Here is a 13,863-nt window from a genome sequence, read left to right on the forward strand (position 1 = left end):
TGCAGTCCTGCCAGTGCCTCTGAGCACGTACTGTCTCCACCTCCCAAGCTGCTACACAGCCAGACTGTCCTGATAAAATGGTTCTTCTGGAGGTATAGCACCTTCTGTTGGCCCGTGAGAGGAAGTGCTGTGTCTAGTGTCTCTTAGGGTACGTCTTCACTTACCGGAGGGTCCGGCGGCAGGCAATCGATGTTCTGGGATCGATTTATTGCGTCTGGTTAAGACGCGATAAATCGATCCCGGATCGATCCCGGAAGTGCTCGCACTCGACGCCGGTACTCCAGCTCGCCGAGAGGAATACGTGGCATCGACGGGGGAGCCTTCCTGCCGCGTCTGGACCCGCGGTAAGTTCGGACTAAGGTACTTCGAATTCAGCTACGTTATTAACGTAGCTGAATTTGCGTATCTTAGTCCGAAGTGGGGGCTTAGTGGGGACCAGGCCTTAGTAGGAGCATTTCACTGGGACAAACAAGCTGATAAGCAGGTGCACACCAGCTGGTATCTAGCTGCTCCGTGTTGCGGGAAGTAGGGGGCAGAGTTGGGCCCTGGGTCCACCCCTTCACACTTTAGTGAAGGAAGCTGCTCCTCTGCTTGCTGACTACTATTAGGACTTGATTGAAAACCGTTCTATTTTCTGAAATGGCAGGTCCAAAGAATCCTTCATCTGGGGAAGTTCATATCTGGGTCAAAGACAGCAAGGACCTCCCACAGTTGCGCCCTTCCGGAGTTGACTCCTTTGTGAAATGGTAATTGTATGAGCTTTTCCCCATGTACATAAGTGGGGAAGACCTTAGTTTAGATGCAGGGCTCATATACACACCTTCCTGGAGACCTATTTTTGGAGGCGTGTTTCCTCTAATGGTCATATCTAGCAGTGCATCAGTTCTTTGCACTATAAATAGCCGCACGCTATCTCCGGTGCAGTGCTCTGTTCTCTATGATCATCTGGAGTGAATTGCTTTTTGTTGTTCACCATAGGGCAAATCCAGAAGCCTTTACTCTGGGAAAATTCCCACTGAAATCAATGGGAGTTTGGCCTACATGAGGATTGAGTAAAAATGGAGGGAGGGCCTCAGGGTCTGACAAGATCTAGTCTATGGGCTATAGTTACAGTTGGGGCCAGTTGTAGCCCTGGGATACAAGAGTGTTGGGACATGTAGTGGGCCCCAGGTAAGGTTGGAGTTAGGGCTGATAGCGGTTCTCAGGCCAGGGTTACAATTGGAACAAGTTGGAGTAGCCAGGGTAGTAGTTAAATGTGTTGTGACCAGTGCTGGCCTTGAGCTATAGGGTGAGAATTGCAGCCTGTAGAATTCTCTGGACTAGGGTTAGGCCTGGAGCTGTTGGTACCCAGGATTAGTGTTAGGGATGAATGGTTACTATGGGAACTGGTGATGGTTGCTGGGTTAGGGTTTGACTTGGGGCCTAATTCAAGACCCTGCGTTAGGGCAAAGCTTGGGGGCCCAAGCTATGGTTTGACTGTGGGGAGGTGTGAGGGCACAAACTAAGTTTAATGTTGTTGTACAGGATTTCTGTCTCTGAAATATGTTTAAGGTTGGAGCCTGTAAGTGGCCTTCATGTAAGGTTAGGGGTACTGTAGACTGCAGGGTAGACTGAGTAGAGTTAGGGATAGGCCAGGTTGAGGACCCCCAGACTAGATTTAAGGTTTGAAATTGTAAGTGTCATTTAACCAGGGGTTGGTCCCCTAGGTTCATGGTGGGTAGGGCACCTTGGATGTGGATGTGAGTTGCCATTAAGGGACTCTGGGGCAAGTATTTGAGTTGACGTGGATTGGAGTGCTGCCAAAACACAATTTTAAATGTTTTCTAGAGAGCCCTAGCTCCCAAATAAAAATGATTACACAGAATTTTACCTTGCTTTTTTCTTAATGAAAGATTTTTAGCCTACTTGTTGGGGATACAAGTGTGAACACATGAACGTTAAAATCCCAAACAAGATGAGAAATAGAAGAAAATCAAATATATTTTTAAAATTTCATGAATTTAAGTCCAATGTCACAATTTTTTTAGCTTAAATAATGACTTTTGAATGGTTGAAGGTAGCACTGCTGGAATGGTAAGGCTATCATCCCCAAATGGGGGTTACAGTTGAGGAAAGGGATCGAGTTCAGAGTCAGCAATGGGGCCAGCAGAGGGCCTCAGGCTAGGGTTAAGGTTAGGACTTGCAGGGCTTGCCCAGCTACAGTTAGGCCAGAAAAGGGCCCTGCACTACGATAAGGATTAGGAATGGGGTAGGCAATGGCTCCATGGCTACGGTTAGTGGAGCCAGCAGAGGGCCCCTGGCTAATGTTAGGATAGGTGGCAGAGGGCTCGGGCTTGGTTTAAGGTTGGGATCCGTGGGGCTTGCCCATCTACAGTTAGGTTTGGGGCTGGCAGAGGGCCCCAGGGCTAAGGTTAGGGCTGGCAGAGGGCTGTTGTGTCAATTGGGCCTACAGATTTATGCTAATTTCTGAGCTCAACTGTGAACAATAAGTAAAAGTTCATGAAGTGTCACAATAACCTGCAACAACAAATGTTGTTGATGGGGAAAGTTGCAAAAGGAAGACCGACTGACTGAACTGCTCCAAACAAAAAGGCGTACTGATATAACTCAAGGACTGTGCTATGCTTGGTAAACAAGACCATGTGAGATCAAAATTGATGTGTCAGAAATTAGGCCTAATTGGTGGACAAAATAGTGAAAGGATGGGCTATTCCTTTGGGGTGTGGGGATCCTTAAAGATTTTTTTTGGAAGGAAAAATTGGCTACTGGAGTGAACTTCATTATCATGCCTGCCACCCACACCATTTCCTGGGACCCCAGACCCTCTTTATTCTAATACTAAGAGTTGTCCTGACCAGACTGGGTCAGAGAAAGGGAGAAAAATGACATCCCCACCTCTGCTGGCTTCAGCTAAATCCTGAATACCAACTGCAACATGAGACTTTGTCCCCCTTCTTTCTGTTCTTTTCCTTCCCCACCTTGTTCTCATTCCTATCTCTCTTCTTCTGTCTGGCTTAGTCGGCTAAGACTGTATATTTTGCAACACTGCTGTAAGCCTGTGAACAGAAAGAAGCAGCTAAAAGCAGTGCCCGAAACAGCTTGATGCTGGTACAAGTTTGCCAATCTCAAAATTGCTGGTAAGACTGTTGTGGCAGGTTCAGTCACAGAGACCCCCTCGAGACTGTCACCTGATGTGCTGAAATTACCTCTGAGCCCGTTTTCCCTGCCAGCTTGGGACTCCAGAACCCTGCCTTGTTGAGCCAGACACACTAGCCTGTTGCAATACAGACCCAGGTCTGGTCCACCAAAGCTGCAGACTTTAACCAAAAACTGCTCAGCAGGTCACCTATCTCCAGCACCCAAACACCCAGTTCCCAATGGAGTCCAAATCCATTTTACTCTGTATAAAGCTTATACAGGGTAAACTCATAAATTGTCCACCCTCTATAACACTGATAGAGAGAGAGATGCACAGCTGTTTGCTCCCCCCCAGGTATTAATCACTTACTCTGGGTTAAGTAATAAACAAAAGTGATTTCATTAAGTATAAAAAGTAGGATTTAAGTGGTTTCAAGTAATAACAGACAGAACAAAGTAAGTCACCAAGCAAAATAAAACAAAATGCGCCAGTCTAAGCCTAATACATTTAAGAAACTGTTTACAGGTAAATCTCACCCCCAGAGATGTTCCAATAAGCTTCTTTCACAGACTAGACTCCTTCCTAGTCTGGGCCCAATCCTTTCCCCGGGTACAGTCCTTGTTAGTTCCAGCAGGCATCTTAGGTGAAAAGCAGGGGCTTTCTCATGAGTGGGAACCCCCCCCCCTTGTTCTGCTTCAACCCTTTTTATAGCTTTGGCCCAAGGTGGGAACCCTTTGTCTCTCTGGATCCCCACCCCTCCTCCTAAATGGAAAAGCACCAGGTTTCAGATGGATTACAGTATCCTGTGACATGGTCACATGTCCTGCGAGACCTCATTCTTCCAGGGCTGGCCCGCAGGTACCCAGGGAGGTTTGCAAGTAAACAGAGCCATTTACAACCAATTGTCTTAGTCAATGGGAGCCATCAAGCTTCCAAACCACCATTAATGGCCCACACTTTGCATAATTACAATAGGACTTCGGAGTTATACTTCATATTTCTAGCTTCAGATACAAGAATGATACATACATACATACAAATAGGATGAACACCCTCAGTAGTTTATAAGCTTTGTAATGATACCTTACAAGAGACCTTTTTCATAAAGCATATTCCAGTTACATCATATTTACATTCATAAGCATATTTCCATAAAACCTTACGGAGTGCAACGTCACAACTGTGTGCTATGCCTGTTTTTTTCCCAGCTGTGAGGTTGCTAGAATCAATGCCAGAAACAGAAGCTACGTTTTCTATCTTTGCTGTTCTTTTTGTTTCTCCTCTTTTTCTTTATCTTGTTTTTTCTTCTAGGAAACAGGATCAGACTTTAATAACAGCAATGACTGCTCCAGCCCATCTCTACTAACTTCTTCTCTTTTCCCCAAAAAGGACAGTTACCATCTGAGGCCTTGTCTACACTACGAGAGTAGTTCGATTTTACTTGCATCGAATTTTTGTAATCGATATTGCAAAGTCGAACGTGTGTGTCCACACTAAGGACAGTAATTCGACTTTGTGCGTCCACACTAACGGAGAAAGCGTCGACATTCGAAGCGGTGCACTGTGGTCAGCTATCCCACAGTTCCCGCAGTCCCCTCTGCCCATTGGAATTCTGGGTGTAGCCGGCAATGCCTTCTGGGTAACAAAATGAGTCGAGGGTGCTTTTGGGAAACTGTCGTCATCCGTCCATCACTCCCGCCCTCCCTCCCTGAAAGCGCCGGCGGGAAAACAGTTCGCGCGCTTTTCCAGTCATTGACAGTGCGGACGCCACTGTACTCCGAGCATGGAGCCCGCTGCGACCATCGCTGCAGTTGTGGCCGCTCTCAACGTCTCGCAGCTTATCATAAAGGTTTCCCTGAGGCAGATGCAGAAAAGTCAGGCGAGGAGGCTACGGCACCGCGGTGATGTCCTGAAGTCTGAGAGTAGCACAGACCTGTCAGAAAGCAGGCGACCCAGCGCCGAGGACATCACAGTGGCAATGGGTCATGTTGATGCCGTGGAACGGCGATTCTGGGCACGGGAGACAAGCACTGAGTGGTGGGACCGCATAGTGCTGCAGGTCTGGGATGAATCCCAGTGGCTGCGAAACTTTCGCATGCGGAAGGGAACTTTCCTGGAACTTTGTGAGTTGCTGTCCCCTGCCCTGAAGCGCAGTGACACCCGGTTGCGAGCTGCACTGAGTGTACAGAAGCGAGTGGCCATAGCCCTCTGGAAGCTTGCAACGCCAGACAGCTACCGGTCAGTCGCGAACCAGTTTGGGGTGGGCAAATCTACCGTGGGGGTTGTTGTGATGCAAGTAGCGAAGGCAATCGTTGATGTACTGCTGCCAAAGGTAGTGACCCTGGGAAACGTGGAGGCGATCATAGATGGTTTCGCAGCGATGGGATTCCCAAACTGCGGTGGGGCCATAGATGGAACTCACATCCCTATCCTGGCACCGGACCACCAGGCCACCCAGTACATTAACCGAAAGGGCTACTTTTCCATGGTGCTGCAAGCACTGGTGGACCACAGGGGACGTTTTACCAACATCTACGTGGGATGGCCAGGCAAGGTTCATGACGCTCGTGTTTTCAGGAACTCTGGTCTGTTTAGACGGCTGCAACAAGGTATTTACTTCCCGGACCACAAAATAACTGTTGGGGATGTGGAGATGCCTATAGTCATCCTCGGGGACCCAGCCTACCCGCTAATGCCCTGGCTCATGAAGCCCTATACTGGCGCCCTGGACACTGAAAAAGAACTCTTCAACTACCGGCTGAGCAAGTGCAGAATGGTGGTGGAGTGTGCTTTTGGCCGTCTCAAGGGGAGATGGAGAAGCTTACTGACTCGCTGTGATCTCAGCGAAACCAATATCCCCATTGTTATAGCAGCTTGCTGTGTGCTCCACAATCTCTGTGAGAGCAAGGGGGAGACCTTTATGGCGGGGTGGGAGGTTGAGGAAAATAGCCTGGCTGGTGATTACTCACAGCCAGACAGCCGGGCGATTAGAAGAGACCAGCGGGAAGCGCTGTGCATCCGGGAGGCTTTGAAAGCAAAGTTCCTGAGTGAGCAGGGTAACCTGTGACTTTATAGTTTGTGTACTGAGAAGCTAAACCTGCCCCCGTTTCTTTACCCAGGTAATGTTGACTATCCTATCCAGTTACATACCCCCTTCACCCCCCCTCCAACACACGTGTCGAAATAAAAATAGTTCTACTTTGTTAAAGCACACCGTTTTCTTTAATACTGTTTTCGCGGGAATTTTTTAAAACTGGGACGCAGACTGTGGTGCGGAGCGGGTGTAGTGTTGTGACGCGAATGCAGCTTCTAAACTCAAGGATTGACAGGCTCCGCTGCGGTGGGATGCTTGTTTCAACGGAGCCTGTCACCCCTCCTGATCGGGACTGTGTGTATGGGGGGTCTATTTGACTTTGTGGCAGGGGGAGGACGGTTACAGATCCCCTGCTGTGTGGCTCTGTGATCCTGCCTAAGGACCGGCGCTCAAGATCTGTAACTGCCCTCCCCCGCCACAAAGTCACAGAGCAACCCCCTCCCCCAACATAACATGAAAACAACCTCCCAGACTAACCGGGGTAACTAGTCACTGCATCACTGCACTGTGTATGTGCCCTGCTGCTGTGCCTGCCCCCGACTATGTACCCTGCCAAAGGAGACTGTCCTGTCCAATTACCAACCCCCTTTCCCCTCCTCCTCCAAAAGAACATGATTGAAACAGTAGTTAACAGAAACGAATTTTTTATTATCAACTACACATGGCATTGGGAGGTGAAACTTGGACGTGGGCTTCTGTCAGGCGGGAAGGAAAGAACTTTTCAAATTTTGGGAAATGAGAGCCTTCTGCTACTAGAGCTCTCTGCAGGGGTGGAGTGAGACTTAGCAGGGACTCTGCCGCCTCTCCTTCTTTGCACTTTGGGTGAGGTGGGTATGGGACTTGGTGGCGGGGGATGGCGGTTACAGATGGACTGCAGCGGGGCTCTGTCCTCCTGCCTCCGTTCCTGCAGAACATCCACAAGGCGCCGGAGTGTGTCCGTTTGCTCCCTCAGTAGTCCAAGCAGCGTTTGAGTCGCCTGCTGGTCTTCCTGCCGCCACCTCTCCTCCCGATCCATGTTGGCTTGGTGCATTCGGGTCAAGTTCTCCCGCCACTGGGTCTGCTGTGCTGCCTGGGCTTGGGAACAGGCCATAAGCTCAGAGAACATGTCCTCCCGTGTCCTCTTCTTCCTACGCCTAATCCGCGCTAGCCTCTGGGAGTGTGATTCCAGGCTAGGTTGTGAGACAGTCGCAGACGGGGCTGTGGAAATGGGAAAAAGGGAGTGAATTCCTAAGAAAGATAAATGTAGTTGTGAACAAAGAACATAGTCTTTCTCTGTGAACAAGACCATGCACAGCACCTTTCACATGCGCACTCAGCACAAGGTCGAATTCTCGGCCTTCGCATTCAGTGCCTGGGGTCTTGAACAGCACATTTGAGAAGCGAGGCAGCACAACGGAATTTCTGTTGCAGGCAGACATGGTAAGCCGTACACTTGTGGCAGTTTAAAACTTTTATATTACCACTGGCCTCATTTCACATTTAAATCAATGTCAGTCCCTGCTGCCAGCAATCCGGCAAGCGGGAACTCTGCCCCTGTCCCACCCCCTCGCGGCTGTCCCCGGGAACGATCCCTTTCGGCTGCCCCTCTCCCGCCTCCACCGCGTGGCTGCAAACCAGCGGTTACAGTTCTGTAAAGGAATGGGAAAGCAGTCCCAACACTAACATTCCCCTACCTAATTAAAAGCAGGTCACCATGGCCGACATCACCCTGATGAGGATCTCCGAGAGCGACAAAGAGAGAATGCTCCGGGAAAGCCTCCAAAGACCAGGGCCGTATGCCGCCCTGCTGTGCAGAGCAATGATCCCGGAGTACTTGATAATCTCGTGGCGCGGCAACGTGTCGTACTTCGGAGGACCCAATAAGGCCGCTCTCCCCAAGAACCTCATGCAACGGCTTTCAAGTTACCTCCAGGAGAGCTTCATCGAGATGTCCCAGGAGGATTACTGCTCTATCCCCGGACACATAGACCGCATTTTACTGTAGCTGCAGTAGCAGGGAATAAACAGTAGAGCGGCTTGTGCAGGACAATCACTGAAAACCGGACATTGCTAGATTTCTTTTCAAAACTTGCACTGCCCCTTACTAAACCGTTAAGCGCCTAGGGCACACTAATCATGAACAACCCATTCTTTTAATTGTTAATATTCCTGTTTTGTTTAAAATAAATGTTTAGATGTTTACAACACTTACTGGCTGATCCTTCACCAGATTCTGTGTCCGGGGTAACGGCTCGGGACGCTTCGTAGGGGATCTCTGTAAGGGTGATGAAGAGATCCTGGCTGTCGGGGAAATCAGCGTTGTGAGAGCTGCCGACTGCCTCGCCCTCCTCATCTCCTTCCTCATCTTCCCCGTCCCCTAACATGTCCGAGGAACCGGCCGTGGACAGTATCCCATCCTCAGAGTCCACGGTCACTGGTGGGGTAGTGGTGGCGGCCGCACCGAGGATGGAATGCAGTGCCTCGTAGAAACGGGATGTCTGGGGATGGGATCCGGAGCGTCCGTTTGCCTCTTTGGTCTTCTGGTAGCCTTGTCTCAGCTCCTTGATTTTCACGCGGCACTGCGTTGCATCCCGGCTGTATCCTCTCTCTGCCATGTCTTTAGAGATCTTCTCGTAGATCTTTGCATTCCTTCTTTTGGATCGCAGCTCAGAAAGCACGGACTCATCGCCCCACACAGCGATGAGATCCAAGACTTCACGATCAGTCCATGCTGGGGCTCTCTTTCTATTCACAGACTGCACGGCCATCACTGCTGGAGAGCTCTGCATCGTTGCCAGTGCTGCTGTGCTCGCCACGATGTCCAGACAGGAAATGAGATTCAAACTGGCCAGACAGGAAAAGGAATTCCAATTCAAATTTTCCCGGGGCTTTTCCTGTGTGGCTGGTCAGAGCATCCGAGCTCGCACTGCTGTCCAGAGCGTCAACAGAGTGGTGCACTGTGGGATAGCTCCCGGAGCTATTAGCATCGATTTCCATCCACACCTAGCCTAATTCGACATGGCCATGTCGAATTTAGCGCTACTCCCCTCGTCGGGGAGGAGTACAGAAGTCGAATTAAAGAGACCTCTATGTCGAACTAAATAGCATCGCAGTGTGGACGGGTGCAGGGTTAATTCGATGTAACGGCGCTAACTTCGACATAAACGCCTAGTGTAGACCAGGCCTAAGAGACTAAGGAGGATACTCCTTCTAAAATCTCTCTAGCTAAAGGGAAAGGGAACAAGAGATGGTGTTAAAGTGAAAGCCTTATTTAATACTTTACATTTCAGATGCGTTAACTGTGTTTTCTTCTTTTCTGTATCTTTAATAAATGGTTTTAAAGGATTTTTAAAGGTGGGCTTGCCATGATACTAAGCAGGCTGAGGTTTCTCTATCCCAAACCTTGTTTAATGTTGGACAGTGACAAGGTCTTTAACACCTTTGACCCTTTAGGCCCATATGTTCCACCTAAATTAATACAACAAGGCCCTGGGCTAGGATTAGGGGTGGGGCCAGTAGAGGGCCCCGGGCTCAGGTTACGGTTGGGGCTGGTAAGCCTTGCTAGTCTAGGACCAGAGGTGGGGACTGTGTGACTCACTGGGCCAGAGTTGGAGCTAGTAGGGTTTGCTGACCTATTAGGTTTGGAGCTGGTAGGGCTTGTCAGACTAGGATTAGAGTTTGGGGCTGGTTGGGCTTTCCGGGATATGGTTAGGGTTTGGATCAGTAGAGCTTTCCAGGCTAGGATTTGGATTAGAGCCATTAGGACTGGGACTGGAAGAGATCTGTGGTCTAGGGTTGTGGTTGTGGCTGGAAGAGGGCCCAGCCTAGGGTAGGGCTGTGGCCAATGGAGGTCCTCTAACCAGGGCTAAGATTGGCATTGGTAGGTTTCACCGTGCTAGGTGTAGGGTTGGGGCCAGTAGGTGTTTGTTTTTGGATTGAGGCCAGTAATTGTACCAGTGCTACTATTGGGTGTATTTCTTGTAGGAATCCCTGGGTTTGTGTTAGGGTTGGATCCTATAGGACTTTCAGTCTTGTTTAGAATTTGTGTTGCGATGTGGCCAGAACTATTATTAGGATTGGTGCTGGATTATTAAGTATCACAGTAGTTGGGTTCTTGTGCTAATGTCCGTTCAAGACATTGTTTATTTTTAAAAAAATCAAATTTATTTTTATAAATATCAAATGAAAATGAATAATTTTTATAAATGCTCACCAAACCTTTGCCAAAACCATCAAATTTTAAAATAGAGAAAATTCTTCATGAAAACTTTCACTTTTAAGATGGAATCTTATGACAAAGTCTTTCATTTAAAACTTTTGACTATTCTAATGTCTCTAGAGACTAGTTGTTAAATTGAGACCAAATTTCCCCTAAGATCACAATTGAGGAGTCTGTGGACCCAGAAATTTGGTTCAGATCCATCCATACCAAAAATAAAACCAGAAAATAGTTTAAAAATTTGTTTCTCTGCATTACATGATGTATTTTTTTCTCCTTGCTAAGCTACGTGCTTCCAGACACCAGTAAGAAGAGTTACCAGAAGACCAGAGTTATTAAAAGAGACCCAAACCCTGTTTTTAATCACACTATTGTGTACGATGGATTCCACACAGAAGATCTGAAAGATGCCTGTGTTGAGCTGACTGTGTGGGATCATGAAAAACTAACCAATCACTTCCTCGGAGGGATCCGGCTGGGCCTTGGGACAGGTAATTGGATCCTTATTTGAGTCAGTAGATTTTTTTTTTCTTTAAATTCAATTTTGTTGATTATTGTCACCGCTCTACTAAGCCATAGAACATGATGGGGCCTTCCAGGTCAGCTTCATGTTGGAGGAGACATCAGTGACGAGTGTGGGTGTATTCCAAGTGTAACTTGGATTTACATGCACACACCAGTCCTGGGTCAGAGGTGGTCACAAATGGCATGCTGGCAAACCCCTCTTTCAGAAATCTCAGCCCAGACACCAATATCCCTCCCAATTTTCTCATGGGCTAAAGTGGGATGGGCCTGCCCCCAGAGGGTGGGAGGGTCAGGGAGTTGCAGAGAGAGTTTGTCCTGCACTCACCCTGATGCAGCAACTCCTGTCGCAAGGGGCTGGCTGGGCTCTGCTCCAGCATTCTGAGCATTTACCAGGCCCGGGGAGGGGCCAGGAAAGGCCCTTGTGGAGGCAGACATGGTCTCAGAGCAAGGAGCAAATTAGAGAGCACAGGAGGAGTGGAAGCAGGTTGCAATGCCTGGAGCAGGGAGTCAAGCCCAGCCAGCTCTGCAAGACAGGAGCCTTTTCAACCAGGACAGGGGGTTTTTATAGGTGAAAGCAGGACAGTCCTGCAAAACCTGGGACTAATACCTGGATCCCAGGAAGCAACTCCATCCCAAGAACTGGCTCTACTTCTGTTTGCAACAGCTCCCCCAAATAAAGTGCAGCACTTCTCCATTGACTGAATAGTGCTTGCACATTAAGAAAAAGAACTTGTGTATCAGCACCACCGGGTAACTCCCTCCTATAACAATATATTGACATTTACAAGTGAGACCAATAATGAATACCTTACAATGGCAATGGATGCACACTGGGTACTCATGGTGCACAGTCAGTGCTGAGATTATGGTAGCTGGAAATAAAGCACAAAATGGAAAAGTGTAGTCTGCTGGACATAAATATTGTTAGATTTATTTGGATCACAGTAGTGCCGACAACCCCCCATGAGATTGGCACCCCATTGTGCTAGATACTGTATAAACATGTTAAGAGACAATCTCTGTCTCAAAGTTTACAGTCTAAGGTCCAATTCAGGCAGGCACTTAGACATGTGCCCACCTTCAAGTGTGTTATATCACTAGGATTACGACGCTTAAAGTCAGGGACATGCTGATGTATTCTGCCACTGTGGCTCCTAAATTGACCAGATAGACAAAGGGTGGGATATAGCTGATGTCCATGGTTCTGTACCAAGATTTCTATATGGACCTTCATTAGAAATTGTGTCTTCTGACACAGTGCTTCACTGCCCTTCACTTGGGTAGTCGTCCTTTGTTGCCTCTTCGCTTCAGTTTCCATTTACTCCCCCCGCCCCCTTTTCAGGGGGAGATCTTCATAGAATCTTAGAAATGAATGGCTGGAAGGGACCTTAAGAGCCATCAATCCAGCCCCCTGCTCTGAGGCAGGACCAAGTAGACCTAGACCATCCCTGACAGGTGGTTGTCCAACAGATTCTAAAAAAACTTCCAGGGTTGGGGATTCTACGGCCTCCCTTGGAAGTGCGTACCAGAGCTTAACTACCCATACTGTTCGGTTGTTTTTTCCCCCTCATATCTAACATAAATCTCCCTTGCTGCAGATTAAACCCATTACTGTTTGTCCTACCTTCAGTGGACATGGAGAACAACTGATCGCTGTCCTCTTTATAACAGCCCTTCACATGTTTTGAAAACTGAGGGGGGACCTGATCACAATCTTCTTTTCTCAAGACTAAATATGCCCAGATGTGTATAACCTTTCCTCGTAGGTCAGGTTTTTTAACCTTTTATCATTTTTGTTGCTTTCTTTTGGATTCTCTCCAACCCCACATCTTTCCTGAAGTGTGGTGCCCAGAACTGAACACAGTACTTGCCAGTGCCGAGTAGAGTGGGACAATTACCTCCTGTATCTTACATATGACATTCCTGTTCATATGCCCCAGACTGACATTAGCCTTTTTTTTTTTGCAACTTCATCACACTGACTCGTATTCAATTTGTGATCCACTATAATCCCCAAATCCTTTTTCAGCAGCACAGCCAGCTAGCGGCTAGTCCCCATTTTGTAATTGTGCATGTGCTTGGGGGGGGGGGGGTTCCTTCCTAAGTGAAGTATTTTACACTTATCTTTATTGAACTTATCCTGTTGATTTCAGAAAGATTTTTCTAATTTGTCAAGGTCACTTTGAATTCTAATCCTGTTCTCCAAAGTGCTTATGGCTCCTCACAGCTCAGTGTCATCTGCATATTTGATAAGCATACTCTCCACTCTATTGTCCAAGTCATCTTGCCTTTAACACACACAGCTGACGTAAAAAATGTTGCCTCCTAATGCAGAGATTATAATCAACATTATTGATGCTAAAGAAATGAATTCCATTCTGTTGAAATCTGTTCTGTGCCTTTTTCTGATGGTGCTCATTGTGGGTTAGTTTGCAGCGTGTCCCACATTTAGGCCTTGGCAGATTTTATTTTTCTACATGAAACTGTTAAAGTGCAACAAATATAACTCACCAAAAATGAGTGCAGTTTAGAGTTCTATTATTAGACCAGGAAATTGTTACAGGAGGCCTTGCTGAGAGGGAAGAGGCAGAGGAAATTTCAATGGGTTATAATACAGGATGAACAGTTCCCCAGGGGTTGTTTGGAAAACGTTTGTAGCAGTTGGAAGATCTTCCTCTCAGACCTACTTAAGTACTGGCAGTGGGGGACTTGCCAGCACACCTTCTGTTTTCTGTCTCCTAACATGTCACCAAGAGTGTTATGAAGTTCCCAACTGTGAAATAGCAGCTACAACAAGCTAATAAACGAGATATAAAAATATCACATTCAGGATTCATTGTTGCCAATATGATATGGTCCAAATTCAGACATTTCTTTGGTTGGCAGTGGTATAGAATCATAGAAGTA

At 47.7% G+C, this 13,863-nt stretch overlaps 3 protein-coding genes across 5 annotated transcripts in view; 1 reads left to right on the forward strand and 2 right to left on the reverse strand.

Annotated features, from left to right (window-relative positions):
• The window catches only part of LOC135973540 (uncharacterized), a 904,472-nt gene that overhangs the window by 624,209 nt on the left and 266,400 nt on the right, over positions 1-13,863 (reverse strand). The window lies entirely within an intron of this gene.
• Positions 1-13,863, forward strand: part of LOC101953796 (synaptotagmin-like protein 4) — a 68,772-nt gene that overhangs the window by 51,371 nt on the left and 3,538 nt on the right. For all 3 annotated transcript variants that reach the window (XM_005291832.5, XM_065557291.1, XM_042851074.2), the window contains 2 exons: positions 647-746; positions 10,717-10,922. In XM_005291832.5, the coding sequence (XP_005291889.1) occupies positions 647-746; positions 10,717-10,922 (306 nt within the window). The remainder of the gene's footprint in view (positions 1-646; positions 747-10,716; positions 10,923-13,863) is intronic.
• Positions 6,861-9,141, reverse strand: LOC135973541 (uncharacterized). The gene is made up of 2 exons (XM_065557302.1): positions 8,425-9,141; positions 6,861-7,430 (listed from the first exon to the last, which is right to left on the reverse strand). Exons 1-2 carry the CDS (start codon positions 8,999-9,001, stop codon positions 6,955-6,957), a joined length of 1,053 nt encoding a protein of 350 aa, XP_065413374.1. The 5' UTR covers positions 9,002-9,141; the 3' UTR covers positions 6,861-6,954.

This window comes from Chrysemys picta, chromosome 9 (genome assembly GCF_011386835.1).
Source record: "Chrysemys picta bellii isolate R12L10 chromosome 9, ASM1138683v2, whole genome shotgun sequence".
In the NCBI taxonomy this organism is placed as follows: Eukaryota; Metazoa; Chordata; order Testudines; family Emydidae; genus Chrysemys; species Chrysemys picta.